At 37.5% G+C, this 17,792-nt stretch overlaps 3 protein-coding genes across 4 annotated transcripts; all 3 read left to right on the top strand.

The window, feature by feature from the left end:
* On the top strand, positions 1–2,719 carry LOC18593158 (Ribonuclease E inhibitor RraA/Dimethylmenaquinone methyltransferase). Its single transcript, XM_007020237.3, has 2 exons — positions 1–377; positions 2,030–2,719. Exon 2 carries the CDS (start codon positions 2,037–2,039, stop codon positions 2,535–2,537), a length of 501 nt encoding a protein of 166 aa, XP_007020299.1. The 5' UTR covers positions 1–377; positions 2,030–2,036; the 3' UTR covers positions 2,538–2,719.
* A 501-nt stretch (positions 2,720–3,220) lies between these two features.
* Positions 3,221–7,208, top strand: CSN6A (COP9 signalosome subunit 6A). Its single transcript, XM_007020236.3, has 9 exons — positions 3,221–3,606; positions 3,688–3,776; positions 4,243–4,336; positions 4,884–4,945; positions 5,043–5,121; positions 5,266–5,358; positions 5,821–5,921; positions 6,552–6,607; positions 6,773–7,208. Exons 1-9 carry the CDS (start codon positions 3,297–3,299, stop codon positions 6,852–6,854), a joined length of 966 nt encoding a protein of 321 aa, XP_007020298.1. The 5' UTR covers positions 3,221–3,296; the 3' UTR covers positions 6,855–7,208.
* Positions 7,209–7,621: 413 nt separating this feature from the next.
* PEX5 (peroxin 5) lies at positions 7,622–14,877 on the top strand. Of its 2 annotated transcripts, XM_007020229.3 has the most exons (15): positions 7,622–7,907; positions 7,989–8,111; positions 8,222–8,360; positions 8,474–8,667; positions 8,817–9,068; positions 9,509–9,631; positions 9,789–9,944; positions 10,728–10,918; positions 11,072–11,318; positions 12,320–12,404; positions 12,493–12,602; positions 13,037–13,261; positions 13,923–13,988; positions 14,202–14,296; positions 14,377–14,877. In XM_007020229.3, the coding sequence occupies exons 1-15, from the start codon at positions 7,785–7,787 to the stop codon at positions 14,453–14,455; spliced, it is 2,208 nt and encodes a 735-aa protein (XP_007020291.3). In that variant the 5' UTR covers positions 7,622–7,784; the 3' UTR covers positions 14,456–14,877. The 2 variants fall into 2 exon arrangements, with proteins under 2 accessions (XP_007020291.3, XP_007020294.3); XM_007020232.3 differs by lacking the exon at positions 9,509–9,631.
* Positions 14,878–17,792: the final 2,915 nt, after the last annotated feature.

Below are 17,792 nucleotides of genomic sequence, written 5' to 3'. Positions count from 1 at the left end.
TCTTAAGCTAAGTGAGGTCCATCTGGTATTTTGGCATATTGGCCCAAAAGAAATATTCTGGGCCTGACGCTAACCCAACCTGACGGTTCCCGGTGATGGTGCAGACATGTCGGCGAGGGGCACAGATAACTAGGAAGCTATCATCTGCCGCTTTTCTTCTTCCATCCTATTCCTCTGTGTCTGCTTGTTTCAGCTTCTCAGGCTTCTACCTATAGAGTAGAGTCAACAGATACATATGAAGCAGGTCAGCAGCAGCACATAAAAGAGAAGCCAAGACCCCAATTACCAACTGCCCCCTCAGCAGACCCGGGCGCAAATTCAGATAAGTCTGCTGTTGCCTTCTTTCCCAACACTCGCCCCCTGCCCTGCTGACACTGGTAATTAAGTTCATTTGATTCTCTACCTTTCTTCCATATCTGTTTCTGTTTTGTGATGCTTCGGCCCAATTTATTGTTGGATTTAGAGGTGTTAGCTCAGCTGGCTTGTCTTCTCCTTCTGATCGGTATACACTAGTACTAGTTGTTTACATCGCCTGCTAACTAAAACTGCTGGCTTACCTAGTATATTATTTATTACGTTGTCGTTGTTTATTTGCTAATGATTTTCTTTTCCTTTTAGTTCAAGTTTAAGATGTATCAAATAAAAAATAAATTTTAAAAATTAAAGTTGATAGATGGATAGAGTTCAACGAGAAGAACAATGATATGTATAAAGTTAATTAAAATAGTATTTATACACAAAAATTTGATCAATAGTTATTGAACGTGACAACTTACTCATAATTTTCAATAAAATTACTTCAAAATTGATATATCTGTGAATGAGGCCTTTCAGCATATTGATTTGGATTTTTCAATTTAATCTTGATCACGTATTTTGTTTTTCACGAAAGATTATATTTTTATTTTTTTTATCCAAATTTGCTTTAAAATAAAAAAGCAAATAATAAGAAAACAACAATCTGTACCTAAATGATCTATCTTTTCTTTTTGGCAAACAAAATGCTTATGTCTTTTTTGCGGCTCACTTATTTTTGAGATCGTTTTCGGATGAGGGCTAAGTACTTATCTTAGAATATTATGTTTACCAGATTCTTAATTTGGTAAAACTTTGTTCGAGGCTTGTTTCTGGAACCAGAGTTTATCTAGAAACTGAAACACATAAAATCTTGATGATATACTTGATCTCATTGATTTCAAGGTGTAATTGTATTGATTTGCTGGCATATTTGCACGGGCGCGTCTTTTCTTTGTGGCTTGTCTTCTGCTCTAATGTTTATGCTGGATGTTACAAATTGCCATATTTTTTTCTTCTGTATTGAATTTTGAGCTATTGTCACGTATTCCTTTGCACCTTTTCCATAACGTTAGATCGGCACCATTCATTGACCAGTGAAAATATTGCTTACAGCGTTAATGTTGTAAATGGTTGGGTGAACTGATACTGTTGGAGGCCCTTAGTTCTACAATTGCTTACTCAGTTCATCAAGCAGCAAGAGCTACAGTAGACATGCAACTATGTATTGTTGAAGCCACCATAAAGCATATGACTAATGCATTGATCATCACTACATACTGAACTTTGTGGCTGTCTGTTTTTATTGGTGCTTAAAAACCAAATGCTCTTACCACCTGGACTACAGAGTTTCTGCTAATTACTTCAGTAGGATGCCTTAGCTGCTAATTATAGATGAAAGGGAGGAAAGATTGGGGTTAATGGGGGAATTTGAAGAGGAGCAACAATTATGTTTTGACAGCTTTGCTTTTTAACTTTTTTGGTTGTGTGCTCAATGACAGCATGGGAAAGAGTTTAAAGGATATGCTCTATAATGTAGTTAATTTATGTATCATTTATGATTCTTCTTTGCCTGCATTTTTTATTCAATGATTGTTTTAGTTTGCAAACAAACTGAATAGGCCCTAAAATATGTATTTAATATTTCAAAGTGCAGAAAATCTAGATGAGCTTCCCTTGTGCAGTTGTTATTTATGTTGCATCTTTCTGACTTTTTCGATTCCTGTCCCTGCAGGGAACATATGGCTGCCTTTGCAACTGCTGAGGCTTGTGATTCAAACACAGCACTTTTGGCAAGTGGTGACCTGCGTGCTTTAGAACCAATCTTTAAGATCTATGGTCAGCGTCGTGCATTCTCAGGACCCATTGTAACACTTAAGGTGTTTGAGGACAACGTGTTGGTAAGGCAGCTTCTTGAAACCAGAGGTGAAGGAAGAGTTCTGGTTATAGATGGTGGGGGAAGCACAAGATGTGCTTTGGTTGGAGGGAATTTGGCACAGTCAGCTCAAAACATGGGGTGGGCTGGTATAGTTGTAAATGGCTGCATTAGAGATGTGGATGAGATCAATGCATGTGATATTGGGGTGCGAGCGCTGGGATCTAATCCCCTGAAATCAAATAAAAAGGCTGTTGGAGACAAGCATGTCCCAGTTTGCATTGCAGGAACCTTAATTCGTGATGGGGAATGGTTGTATGCTGATAGTGATGGCATTCTTATCTCAAAAATGGAACTGTCTATCTAAAGCAGTAGTCAGCAAGGCAATAAGGGGACTGAGTTGTTTGTCACTGGTATCATCCTGAATGTCAGTTGTCAGAAGGATGGGCTATTAAGTTGGACATGGGGATTTTTCTTGTTTAACATGTTTTAGCTATGGGTACAATTGCAGTTGTATTGTTGAATGTGCAATGTTCATTGAACTTCAAATTCTTGGTTAAGATTACAAATTCCCCTCATTGGGGACCAAAGTTACGCATAATAAATGGGAAGCAGGATAAATATAATGTATGTATGTACCAATAAAATACAATGTAACTGTGTTAAATTTTGACTGCATTGTACTTTCATTAGCACTTATCTTGTGCATTTATTTATGAAGAGCTTGCCAAATCTTAGGTTCCATCAAACAAGCTGCTAGGTATTTAGTATTGTAAGAGAGCAGATGAAGGAATGGCAGTGTGTTTTTTGGCAAGATAACAATGGCAGACTACCTTTCCAAAAAAAAAAAAAACAAAGGTGATAACCATGTGTTACTGAATGAGGATGGCTAGCAACCAAGCAGACAGGAGGTTAGCCCATTTATATTGAATGGGGTGGCTGAGCCTAATTGTAAAAGCGATATGAGAATCCGGACGTGGGCTCAATATCCAATTGGTTGGTAGCAGCAGCAGCCCGCAGGCCTACAAATACAATTACAAAGGCGATTCTCCAAACCAACCCTTTCCCTGGCAATTGCTAAAATCAAATTCAATAGCAGCAGAGCATCATAAAGTAAAAGCAAAGAATGGCGTCATCGTCGAGCAGCGGCCTAACCTTCAAGCTGCATCCCCTCGTAATCGTAAACATATCGGATCACTACACTCGTGTCAAGTCCCAGATGAACCCTCCCCTCACATCCACCTCTTCCTCCGCCACCGTCATTAATAACAACACCAACGGCGTTGAACATCATCAGCAAGCCCCTCGAGTCTACGGTTGCGTCATAGGGGTCCAGAGGGGGCGCACCGTCGAGATCTTTAACAGCTTCGAGCTTCTCTACGATCCCTCCACCCACTCCCTCGACCGTCCCTTCCTTGAGAAGAAGCAAGAGCTTTGTATGATTCCATTTCATTCTTTTTACTTTATTGGTTTATTTGTCCCTCGAATAATATTTCTCTTTTTATTCCTTTTCCCAGATAAGAAGGTTTTCCCTCACTTTTATATTCTTGGATGGTACTCCACTGGGAGCGATGCCCAAGAATCCGATATGCACATCCATAAAGCCGTATGTTTCTCGACCATTTCTCCCTTCTTCTTTCTTGGGGCTGTCACTTTTCTAATCCTCTACATTACGTATGTAATAGATTCTGAATCTGTCTTTGATCAGCATTGCTAGAAAGCCTCACTTTTCTGCTCATATTTCTTGGCTGTGACTGTTGTTGCAATGCTTCTATACAAGCATTGCTTCTCCATTATTATTACATCTAATATCAATAATTGATAATTTGATGCGTGGTGATATTTGATTGATCTAATATAGGATATTGTGATGATGATGATGAGGGTGAGGATGATGATAGAAAAGGGATAGCTCACATATAATGATAATATTTTAACAAGTTCACATGCTTTTCCATTTCTATTTATAACGTCTAACTACCAAAGGAACCATAATCCTACAATATTTGATTGAATCTTCTTCTTAATGTAATGCATTTGAATAAAAATAACCTCTTTTTCCTTTTTTACAGTTGATGGATATTAATGAAAGCCCTCTCTATGTGCTTCTCAATCCTTCAATCAATCATGCCCAAAAGGATCTTCCGGTCACTATTTATGAAAGTGGTATGTAGCGTTTTATCTTTATTGCATTCTCTTATATTAATCAATATGTATCCTCTCTTATTCTGACTCTGAATTTTTTGCAAGGAGATATGCTATGTGACATTATACAATATGTTAAGATTTAAAGATTAGTTGAGTTCAGTTGATCAGGTTTCCATGTGATTCATTCTTTCATTAAGCCAACAACATGAGATTTTTATACTCTTTTTTTTGCTAATTTGGTTCACTTGTGATAACTTTTTTTTTTTAACTAAAATCATCTTGGAATTATCAATTCATCCTCTTGGCCCATTAGTAATTTCTGACCAATTGTGGTGAATAGAAAATGATACCAATAATATTTATCCCTATTAATGGAAGTCAACATGCTTGTTGTGCATTCTAATAAGGACATGAACACACACGCACACGCACGTACATTCAAAATCTATTCTCATATTGTCTTTTCTGAAGTTTTAGGTAATTGTAATAACCTTTACAGTTCCTAATTATTCTTTGGCAATAACATTTTCAATTTCGCTTCTTGTTGATCATCACAACTTAAAAGAGCTGCACGTCATAGATGGGATTCCACAGCTTATTTTTGTCCGTTCAAGCTACACAATTGAGGTTCATACTTTTCATCCTTATCTACCAAGTTTTCTTTTAATTTTCACCAACTGTCATTGCTGAGATTGCTTTTTATTTTTCTTTCTGGGCTTTGCAGACAGTTGAAGCAGAAAGGATCTCTGTGGATCATGTTGCCCATCTAAAGCCATCTGATGGAGGTTCAGCAGCAACTCAGTGTAAGCCTGCTTGATTCTCTTCCTTTTACCTAGGATTTTCTGTAAAAGTGAAATTCCTATTTGATGGAAGCCTTTAATTTTCTGTATTTGATGATTACCAATGAATTGTTTTTGTCTGTCTTTGTGTGTTTTTTCTGCATGTAGTGGCTGCTCATCTTACTGGTATACATAGTGCCATCAAGATGTTGAATAGCAGAATCAGGGTGCTTCATCACTATCTCGTTGGAATGCAAAAAGGTATATGTCCATTCCTTCTGAATCTAATACAAATTTAATTCATTCAGAATGCTTGTGAACATTTGAAAGGTAGTTCGACTTCTCTTTAAGGAAAGAAACCTATATTTATAGTTTAGAGTGTAGATAAAAGCTCCAGACGTGGGAAATACTTCAAATTAAGCATCTTAAGTTATAACGTTCCATTCTGTCTATCAAATTAAGCATCTTAAGTTATAACTTTCCATTTTCTCTATAAGTTTTGGAGCCTAGATTAAATAAATTGTCCTGAATTTTTTATAGTTATAGATGTTACCTTTTTTTTATTGTCTTTATGACTTTTGATCAGTCATTTCTGATTTGCCATTGGATGTTGTATATATTACTTTTAAAGGATATGCGATGACAAAGTTTCACTATTGTTTGGGCTATTGTGGATCAGAAGGCCATGAATCAATATTAATAGAATTTGTTCCCCATATTCAGGTGATATTCCTTGTGAAAATTCACTATTAAGGCAAGTATCAAGCCTCCTCAGAAGGTTACCTGCCATTGAATCAGAAAAATTTCAAGATGACTTTCTGATGGTGAGTTTTTTTTTTTTTTTTGACTTTGTGTAGTCTAGAAGTGGGTAGCTGTGCAATTACCCATAATATTGATTAAGACAGTTAACTGTGGTAAGAAGGTAGTGCTGTTCTCTATCTCTTCTTGTGGGGATGATTTGGGTTTTCTAGCCTACTTCTTGTTGTGGTATTTCAAAATGTCAACCATCCCCTCAACTTGTCAATGCCAAAGTACCAGTTCTTGTGGCCACCAAATTCCATATGTGAAGATCATATTATGGTGCTGGGATCTGCTAAAACTGGTGTTTGATGACAGCTTGTTAGAAAGACTTGAAGAGGATGGTTGTTACTTTATGATGCCATAGTAAAAAAACAAAGATATTTGTCATGCTAGTTAGCGAATGTGTGTTGGAAATAGAAATGTAGATCTCTACACTTTAAAAATTTGCATAATCTGCATATAATATAGTGGTATAGGTTTAATGGGTTCCTACTTTAAATATTTGCATTCTTTTGGATTTGGTGTCTGTTTCTTGTTGAGGATTGGATTATTTATTTTTAATCTGGAGATGAATTAAATGACTAAGCTGAATTTTCACCCTTTGATTGATTTAAGCACTGACATACTCTTTTTTTTATTTTTAATATTCACAGGAATATAATGACACGTTATTGATTACTTATCTTGCAATGTTCACTAACTGCTCAAGGTAAGGGTTTTGGTATGCTTTTGGTGTAAGGAAGTGATGGGTTTATGTTGTTCTGTTTTGGGTACTTTATTAGATTAGATATGCATAACATTGCTAAAATGATATCCCTCTTCCTCCCCATTGTTGTTGTTGTTGTTCTTATATATATATATATTTCTTTTGCAGCACAATGAATGAGCTAGTCGACAAATTCAACACTGCATATGATAGGCATAGTCGAAGGGGTGGGCGGACTGCTTTCATCTGAATGTTGCTAATTTTGAAGGACCCTTGTGGGCGCAACTGTTTTGTTACTTTGTGTTGTGCATAGCACATAGGTGCTTATGATGGGAAGGGGGATAGGGGGGTTTGAAATGATTGAGAGAGAAATAGATGATATGACTTTTGTTGTTATTATTTATTAGTAATTTAGATTTATGGGTGAAGAGATCGGTGATGGTGTTTGTGTTTGCAGTGTTTGAAAGTGGAAGCTAATTTAAGTAGTAGTAGTAGTAGTAGTTAATTTATAGGGAGGGATGTTCCAAGTTCCAAGTGGTGCATATTTTGTATAATGCATTTATGGTGTTAAATTAATGAAGGGAGCTTTATTTCTTGCTGACTATGTATTGTGAAATATATGCAACTATTAACGTGGGAAGAGTGTGTGGAATGAGAAATATATGTTTCCTTGAGCATCGATTTATGTGATATGGATGGATGGTATTGTAAACTTAACCAAAATAAAAGAAATGATAATGGGCTTTTGTGGATGTCATAAAGTCTGGCAAAAGGAAGGACTAAGGAGGCTGTACAACGGGCTCGCCCGACCATGTCCATTAGCAAGAGAGGATGGAGACGTGATCACATTGACATGGTGTAACATTTTGCCTAATAGTGTGTGAAGAGAAAAAGAGGAAAACGACTCTAGTAGTATTAGCAGCAATTCATCGGAATGCTCGTATCACCAAACAAGCACCAGCCTAATTAAAATTGAAAATAAATAAGTTGTATTACGTAATTATTAAACTTTTACATAAAACAAAATAAATTAGAGGAGAGGAGAGGAGAAGCGAGCCAGTTGACACGGCAGCCACTGGTTCCCTGGACGGAGCTCGACTCTCACCTTAACCCTTCTATTTCTTTCTTTCTTTCTTTCTTTCTTCTTAAACAAATATTCCTTCTATCAGAGGAAAAAGGGATGTCGATGCGTGAGCTGGTAACAGGAGGAGCTGCTTGCGCCGTTTCTGGGTCTTCTTCCTCTTCCTCTAATCCTCTAGGTGCTCTCGCCAACGCTCTTATTGGCTCCTCTTCCAAGACCCAGGTCTTTTTTCTGTATTATTATTATTATTATTATTATTATTCCTTTCTTCTTTTATACTAATTTCAATATATGCATAAGCAGGAGAGACTCAAGGAGATTCCTAACGCCGCAGCCGCCACTTCCCACACCCAATTCTACGATGATCCTGTTGCTGCTCTTCCTGGCTCTGAGCTCGACCACCCCTTTCTCCAATCTAACGCTCAGGTTCCTGTGCACGTTTTAATATTTATAAAATTTTCTAATTTAAGTTACAAATTTTCACTGACTCTTTTCTTCCTTCCTTTATTTTTTTTTTCCTAAAAAAATACCTTCAGGGTTCTGACTTCATCAGGGGCTTCCGCACTGCCCATGACAATGGACTCGCAGATGCATGGGACGAGATACAGCGTCAACCTCACCTTGACCGCGTTTACAATGCTGCCCCGGCTCCCCCAATTCAGCCCACTCTCGATGGTATTCTTCCCTTCCATCTTCGTTACGGTTCTAATTTCTTTTCATTTTATTCGGGGGGAAAGAAAACAAAATCTAATAGTCTAGTAACACAAGTGCTATTGACTAATATCCAGGACCACCTCAAAGGGTGCTGTCAAGCTTTCTACACTCATTTGTTGACAGTAGCCGCAGTGGAATTCCTTTACATCCCACTCCACTGCCGCTGTTAGGATTATCTCAAGGTGATAAACAGTGCATACGTGATCGTAGCAGCATAATGGCCCGGCACTTTTTTGCTGATAAGAGTGAAGAATTTATTAATTCTCAGGTTGGCTGTTCTTCTTTGTTTGATGAGAGCTACGTGGTGTTATCTGTTATAAAATTACACTTTCGATTTGACACTTAATTTCTTGTATCTCATTGGTTGGTATTATGTCTTTTGCTCACTTCTGAATCTTCCAAAACTTCATTTTCCAGGTAAATGCGCTCTTGAGTTCCTTAGAAATAGACAGTGATAGCCATGCCAAGGGACCCATGCCTGGGAGATTTAGAGAGCTGGAGGACTACTGGAATGAATCCCAAGGTATCCTGAAGCCTGGTGCTCATGCTGCAGATGGATGGGTCACTGAATTCAGCCAACATAGAGCACAACATGGTGATCCTGATGCTTGGGCTCACTCATTTGAACAACAGCATGGTGCTGGTGGTTGGGCCTCTGAATTTGAGCAGGTAGGGAGCACCATCTCCTTTACATAAAATAGACAATGATTATTAATCTTTAGAGTACAGTGGATGATAAGCTACCAGTTATAGCTTGCTTGACTGCATGGATCCATTTTTCTAGCAAAATAAAACTTGTTTTTTTTCAAGTGAAGTTGACGCGTAGGTTCTTGTAATAACCAAATTGAAGTTTTTGTTCAATTCCTAAACTGGTATATTGCTGGCAATTACTATCAAACACTTGATGGTCTTCATCATAGCTATCCTATTTCTTATCTTTCTAACAATTTTTCTATTTTTTTGTGCTATTGAAGATGGATATAAGTTCCAATTTGATTTTGGCTTTCTTATCTATCTCTTCCTATCTTGTGCTTCTAGTATTCTCTATGTGTGCCTTGTCTTTAACCTGCTTTACTTTTATAATACGATTAATCAGCTACTAAATACAGGAACAAGCCCAGTTGACATTAGTAGATCAAATGAGAGGGGGGAATATTGTAAACTTGGCTGCAATTGAGCAGACTCGTATGCTTGCGCATACACTCTCTCAAAATGATGATCCTAAATTTCAGGTTATGTATAACTGGCTGACTAGATATATGCAAATTTTTCAAGATAGCTCTTAATAAAATCATCATTGCTGTGCATGATTTAGCGGTCAACTAGCTTTATTTAGGCGTGTGAGTTTATGCACTTATGTTATGTTATGTATGTTTTTGGGGCATGCAGAATTCAAAGTTTCTTCAATTTGTATCAAAGATGAGTCGTGGTGAACTTATTATTGATGATAATCAAGTCAAACCAGCATCAGGGAGCTGGGCAACAGAATATCAACAACAGTTCAATGGAGGTGCTTCTTGGGCTGATGAGTTTGTTCATGATGAGGCAAGTAGAGACTCTGTGAAAGCTCAGAAAGTTGAGCGTTTGTTTCTTCTTGTTTTGCATTTTGAAGTCAAGCTCACCTGTTTTGGTGGCGCTTGACATGTTTACTGCTTTTACATAAAGCACCGATTAAATATGTAGCTAAAGCTAGATTAATATGAACCTGTTAATCAGTTGATGAAATCCTTTTAACGCTTGCCTCTGTCTTTTCTTGCTCTTTGTCTTTCCTAGAGTGAAATGGGATTAATATCACCAGCCTTAGGCCGTTGACAAGGGTTTGATAATTTGAGAATCTCCACGATAATGGTGGTTTTGTTAGTACTATATCTATATTTTTAATTCTAGGGGAATGACTCTGACTGATGATAATTATCCATACTGAATTGTGCAGCAAGAGGCTGTTGATTATGTGTAAACAAACTGTGACCAGTGATTTTTGTAATACTATTTTTATCGAGATTTTTAAACCAACTTGAAATGTCTTAATATCATATGAAGCAATCAAATTTCCTCATTTAACAAAATCTGCTAATCTCTTTGGTGGTTCTTTGGTTTTCTTGGACCTGACCTAATGGCCGATTAGTTTGCTAATGTTTGAGAAGAACTAGAGTCTTTTGATTATGTATAGTAATTCAGGAAACAAACTATGACTGATGATTCTGCATGGTAATATATATATATATATATATCTTGAAGCTCTTAAACCATCTGAACCTCTTGTTTTTATATGCAATAATCAATTTTCTTCATTTTATGAAATGTTCCACTTGATTTGATGGTTCTTAGGTTTCCCATGGACCAGCCCAATGGGTCAATGAGTTTGCTACTGAACGTGAGCAAGAGCCAGTAGATGATCAATGGGTAAATGAATTCTCAAAGTTGCATGTTGATGACTGGGCAGAAGAATTTGGACGTCAAGTTGGCGAAGGGGCTTTGGGAGATAGTTCGTCTGATAACTGGGCAACTGCATATGATGAGTAAGTCTGCTTTTTTTTTTTGAAAGTTAGTAAGTCTGTTAACCTTGAGGAAAACTACTTTCTGAAGTTTGAACTTTCTTTTAATTTGTTTGTCCTGTCTGTAACTACATCACAAAATATCTTCATGAATGTGTTTGTGGTGAGAACTTGTAGGTTCCTTAATGAGCAAGTAGCTTCTAAGGAGCGGTCGGATGCTTCAACGGGTGTCTATGTATTTTCTGATATGAATCCATATGTTGGTCATCCAAATCCCTTAAAAGAAGGTCAAGAGCTATTCAGGAAAGGGCTTTTGAGTGAAGCAGTGCTTGCTTTAGAGGCTGAAGTTATGAAAAATCCTGAGAATGCTGAAGGTTGGAGGTTGCTTGGAATAACCCATGCAGAGAATGATGATGATCAACAGGTAATTCTCCTCTAGTTTGTTAAGAGTTGGATAGTGTTTTTTTTTTTTTTTGGTGGGTACATAGGGTTGGATAGTTTGTGCATATTGTTATGACAGAAGCAAATATTGTTGGTTTCTATTGCTTTAATACTACAAGGATTTCTGTTAAGAGATATGACTGCTTGTCTACTTCAGCCATCTGTTCCAGCATCTTCAGTTATATAATTCTTTGCCTGGCAAGGTCGTCTAAATACCTTTTTAATTTGACATGAATCGAACTCATTTTGAAGCTTGTCTTAGGCGTCATGAATGCCATCATATTTTAGGAAACAGAAAAATCACTGGTTTGACATAGGAAGCAAGATAATCATTTAACATGCAGCATCTATTTTGTTGTCTCACTGAATTTTTTTTTTATTTGATGGCTTAATTTAGCGTCATTGGTGTAACCTGTAATGTTCATTTCTTATTTATGGGAACTTTTAGTGGAAGAAGGGATATAGTTTGTTCAGACATCTACCTAAGTTTGCAATATGATGTCATCATGTATATCATGAGTGGTATGAGGTTTCAGTCTGAGTACCAAGATCGGGAGGCTGCACTCTGTGCCATGCTGCTGTCTGTTCTGGATCTACTCTATAACAATTTGTTGCATATCAACTGCTAGGCTATGACTATATGTTAATAATCACTTTTGTTTCTGAACCATGGGAGAATTTGGCAGGATTAAATTCTATACTCTCATATTTGAATGGCTGGGGTTCTATCTTAAACTATGTTTATGTCAAGCCCATGACCTGCAATGTTTTGCATCTCTCACTAATTGTTTTGAAGGATTAACGTGTGTGCTTGTCATAGTCTTGAAATTTTTATGGATTATATGAGACCCATTTAAATTTTTATTTTTCTTTATTGCTACGCTTGAAGTTTTTTTTTTTTCCTTTTTTGGGTCATCTTTTTTAGGGTCCAAAAAATGTGACTTTTAGTAAACAATGTAATGAACTGAATTGATGTCTGTTCAGGCTATTGCAGCAATGATGCGTGCCCAGGAGGCAGATCCTACCAATCTGGAAGTGCTTCTTGCTCTTGGTGTGAGTCATACAAATGGTTAGTGATTGCTTGTCCCTTTATTTGGAAGTGATGAAGTTAAATTTTTGAGGAGTGTCAAACAAATAATACTGTTTAAAATATTCAGAATTGGAGCAGGCAGCTGCTTTAAAGTATCTGTATGGATGGTTGCGTCATCACCCAAAGTATGGGACTCTTGCGCTGCCAGAGCTTGTGGATTCTTTGTATTATGCTGATGTAAGTGCACTATTGGTGTAAATCTTTCTTTGTTTCCTTTTTTTGTTTCTGTCTTTGCCCTTTGGAATGATGCCTTGAAATGGCAATCTAGTTTGAGTCTAAGCTTCTTCAGTTAATGTTTGTTTGGGTGACTATCATTACAATGTAAAACTTGGCTTGTGCTGTGGATTACAAGAGTGTCTTTGTGTAGATGAATTCCATGACTGCAGTGATAACATTTTGGATTTGAGTTACAAAATTCAGTTTAGGTGACAGGGGACAAGTTTCCTGAAGACTACAAGAATCATAGATGTATTTGCTTATGTTTAACATTATAGTCTCTCTCTCTCTCTCGCCCCCCCTCCCGCCTTTTTTTTCCTCCTCCATGATATAAGACATTTTCGAAAATTTTTTGTTCTATTCTGGTGTCCATTAAAGCCTTGTCCGTCATACAGGTTGCTAGATTATTCAATGAAGCTGCTCAGATGTCTCCTGAGGATGCTGATGTACATGTAGTCCTTGGTGTTCTATATAATTTGTCCAGAGAATATGATAAGGCTATTGCATCTTTCAAAACTGCTTTGAAACTTCAACCTAACGATTACTCTCTCTGGAACAAGCTGGGTGCAACACAAGCCAACAGTGTGCAGAGTGCTGATGCAATATTAGCTTATCAACAGGTAATCCCTTCATAATTACCCCTTTAAATGTCGGTGGGCCAATGATCAATTATAATTGTTAGGGTTGTTAATTTTAGTTTGATTTTTGGATTATAGTTGAAAATTCAGATGTTTCCCTATTCTGAATTTGTTAGGCTTTTGTTTTAAAATTAGGATCATCTTAATATGTATAAGATCAGGAGATACTAGTCTTAGGGTTTTACAAAAGAGCTAGTTTTATGTAGTGTAGCCCATTATCAGACACATGAAGGCCTGAAGAAAAATTAAATTCTGTTCGTTATTTGATTGATCCATCTCCATTACCTAAGGCTGCTAAAAATATTCTCCAAGTATCATGTTGCACTTAGGTACACTTCAATAACAAATTCTCTCTTCTATTCAGCTTTTCTTAGTGGAATTTTTTGTTTGATCTGTCGAAGCTATTAGTTAATAAATGGTTTGGTTATGTGTTTTCTGAATTTAAATTTATTCTTGATCATCATCTCTTTCAAAATGGGTTTTTGTGCTTTTAGATCTTCTATGCTGCTGAATCTGTTTACCCTCTGCTACTGAGCTTCTGTGTCTAAAATTCCTTGATGATCAACTTCCCTTTCTATTTGGAGCCCTTAGTCTTCTGCAGATCTATTGACTTTGTTATTTTGGTTTATCTTTGGATCTCCAGGCATTAGATTTGAAGCCTAACTATGTTCGAGCGTGGGCAAACATGGGTATCAGTTATGCCAACCAGGTTAGTTAAATGTCTCGTCATGGCATTCATGGGTATCTTTGATAGTTGAATACCATTGTCAATCACAAAATTTTACCTATAAGTTGAGTAATGACATGATAGTAATTTAGTAGAAAGACATGGATATCACCTGTCTTCTTTGTCCCTCTTTTCTCGGGTGAGGACAACACTGCAGTTTGATCTAATCAAATATGCAAACAAATTTGCATCCAGGGTATGTATGAGGACTCAATCCGTTATTATGTTCGAGCACTCGCAATGAACCCCAAGGCTGATAATGCATGGCAATATCTTAGAATATCTTTAAGGTAACCGTGAATTAGACAATTTATGGTCTAATAATCATGCCAACCACCACTTACATATCTCTTTTTCCTTCCTCTTGCAGCTGTGCTTCTCGAAATGACATGCTGGAAGCTTGTGATTCAAGGAATCTAGAGCTTTTACAGAAGGAGTTTCCTCTATAATTTGAGAATGTAGTTGCGATTTTTTAAGTGGTGGATGAATTATGGGCTCATAACTGGAAAAAGGGCCAATGTTACTGTCTAAAATCTATTAAAAGCAGATGCTGATCATGCTCATGTCCCCCTGGGTGCAGCCAGAGCCGTGCTGGTGCATCCTCTTGGACAAGTTGGGATAAATGTGCATGTGTTGGAAACTTGGGGGAGTTGTAACTTGGGAGTTGGTAAATAGAAAAGGGTTGATAGCATTTGGGGAATAAGTAGTTGTATTATGCGTCAGCAACATGCAATAAGGTATTAGTATAATTTGAGATATGGGATCATAGCAAGGCAGAAATATTCGTCATAGGTGAGAAAGACGGGAAAAGCAAAGAGTCGGCCCATGGTACAGATCATAAATGCAATTCTTTAGATATATTTGAATGGAACCTTTGTTTTGTTTTGTTTCGATAGATGAATGAAATTCTTTAGCGATATAGACAGAATGAACCTTGATTGCCGGGGCCCCTCCAGGTTCTGAATGAAGTCCTTTAGATATAGACGGATTGGTGTATGCTGATGTTTTTGTGCTCGAACATTTGGGTGAGACCGGCGATCAGATCAGTAGTGTTTTGGAAAGTGTATTTGTATTTAGTTTTGTTTGACGGTTGGTAACGCAATAGATCCCATTCCCGTTCCCATTCCCGTTCCCATTCGCATTCGGGAAAATATATTATTATGGTAAAGAAAATAAGCAGCCTGGTTTTGGGTTCGGGACCTTACGGAGCTGGCTGTTTCTCTCTCAAATAATTTGGGAAAGGAAAGCTTACGAGAATGATGGGATGATGGGAGAAAAGTGGTACGATGGCTGGGCCTGCCACCTCTTCTTCTTGTTTTACTTCTTGAGCACGCCCGCATCAACCTTATTTCTCTTGGCATGTACCCTATGGCTATGAGCCCCTCTCTTCCACCCATATGCTTCCTAAATCGTACTCTACCTATTTTGGTGAGAAATGCCATGTTACATAACATGCAAATGTACATGGCCTTATATATGCTACATAACATAGCCTTATACCAATCCAGTTTGTTATGGAAGATGAAATGTCTTCAACCCTCTATTTCCTCCTAAACTGGAACTCTTCCCCTAGGAATCAAAACCTGATTGACATGTAATTCCAAGTGTCTAAGTTAAAACTTCAAAAAACAAGTTTGGCAGGATTCAAGGAAAGGATCTCACTGATTCTCAAGCGAGTCAGTAAACATATGGATTGATCATTTTCAGCACTAAATTAAATATATAGGTGAGGAAGATAAGATACCCGCACTGTCCATTAATCAAAACTAATGTCCATTACATGGTACTTTGTAGCTACAAGAATATCCTCTTGGCAGCAAAATAAAATGAAACATTTCCTATGTATTCTGCTTCACTGTGGTCGGTTGCATGAAATGATTATTGACTGACTAAAGAAGCAAAAAAGAATGATCCAAACTTATTGCATCCTTCTAGTGCTATATATCTTTCATAATGATCCAAACTTATTGCATCCTTCTAGTGCTATGTATCTTTCATTGTCATTTTCATTTTTCTCGGTCATTAGTTATCAATCGATCCCCCACATATACCAATGAGTAGCTAAAAGAACTAAGTTGGGTCTGGTTCAACCAAACACAGTCCAGTCCAGGAGGCAAGAGGTTACGTCTGAATCGGATGGAAGGATTGATTCTGTCATATGCCATGCGTGCACCCACCCTCGATTAGCCTGTGCCACAACTCTCAACACGCAAGCTAAGCTTTGCGACGCGCTGTGATATATGGGGGCGTCACCTCTTGTGACCATCTTATCAGTGTCAGCTACCAAAAAGCCGCAGCCTAAAAGCTTGTTGTGCCATCCATATTATCTCTCCACTCACAGATTTTTATCCTTTACCATCAACCCTGTTTATTACAAGTATTTTGTTACTGTCTACTACTTTCCAATTCCAACCAAAGTAGGAGGGCCATTTCATCAATTTGGTCAAGGGAATCCATGTTAAACAAATTATTAGCAACACATGACGCTCAGCTATGACTTGAGCTACATTCTATGGATTTTACCGATCTGACTACTTTTTCTAGAAAGAACACTGTGCGTTTTTTAAGAAGCCATTAACAAGTTAAAAGAACCTGAGAGACGTGGTCCTTGAAACTCCACAGGACACGAGAGATCCCTAGCTAGCAGGAGGGTTTGCAAATGCATGGCCCTAGAGGAGGCAAGGTGGGCATGAAATGCTCTATTTTGACAACTTTGATAGTTTTGTTGAGGGGACAAAAGGCAGAAATTAAGGTAATAAATGGTGCAATATCAAAGACAGCACCAGGCATATACGGGTACTTAATGCAGAAAACAAGAACCCTCATGCATCCTCTTCTTGAAAAGCCACCATGAAGAGAGAGACAAAGGAATTTTGGGGAACAAGAGTGGTTCCTTTGCAAAAGACTAAAGTCTCACTATTTCCTCCCATTAATTTAATGAGAGAGAAGAGAAGAAGCAGAAGAAGAAGAAGAAGAAGAAGAAGAAAAGACAGCGTGATATAGAAAAATAATATTAAAATGAAGAACCATTAATTAGAATAAAATATAAAAATACTAGTAGTGAGAAAGAAAAGAAGCGCACAAATATAAAGAGACAAACAATCCAAAGATGGTGCTTGAAACTTTAAATGGAATAAAATTAAGGCAATGAAATATTCCACATACAGTTGTTGCCTACCGCAAAGGCTGAAGAAGACTTGGTTACACAATTGACAAAGCAATAGCTAAGTTATGCTATAAAGAAGAGAAATCAAAGTAGAAAAGAGGGAAACCAATATGTCAACGTACCCAACTACCAAAATTATACCCTCATTTAGTTTCGCTCCCCGAGAAAGAACCGACTGAAGATGCACGCCGAAGAATCGAAGATGATTGCAGGAACTTGGCTGGCCCTGTATATAGCTGTTTGTTCCTAAAATTTTCATGCAACGTGCAGATTCTCAGGATGCCTGACCCATGCATGCAGTCGCATCCATCTGTGACTAGGTCACAGGAAGCAGACAGGCAAGTTCAGATTGCATTCCAGTCCATCTTGTGATGAGGGCTATTTTTTTCCTTTTTTCTTCTTTTGCTCAGATTGTAACCGATGGCTTTACTTAATATTGACATCTTCTTTATCTTTGCTGAGGGTTGTCGGATTATTGGTTTTTAAGATTAGGATAGAGAAGGCTAGCTGAAGCAATAGAGAAAAAACTATATGCCTGATGTATAATTAAGTATCTTCTTTGTCTGAAAGGGGCTTAATAATTAGACAATAATTAGCAAAAGGGATATAGGATAAATAAA

This window comes from Theobroma cacao, chromosome 7 (assembly GCF_053813885.1).
Source record: "Theobroma cacao isolate CCN51 chromosome 7, ASM5381388v1, whole genome shotgun sequence".
NCBI classification, from domain to species: Eukaryota; Viridiplantae; Streptophyta; class Magnoliopsida; order Malvales; family Malvaceae; genus Theobroma; species Theobroma cacao.
Note: the sequence above shows the minus strand (reverse complement) of the source record. Positions and strands in the feature narration are given on the sequence as shown.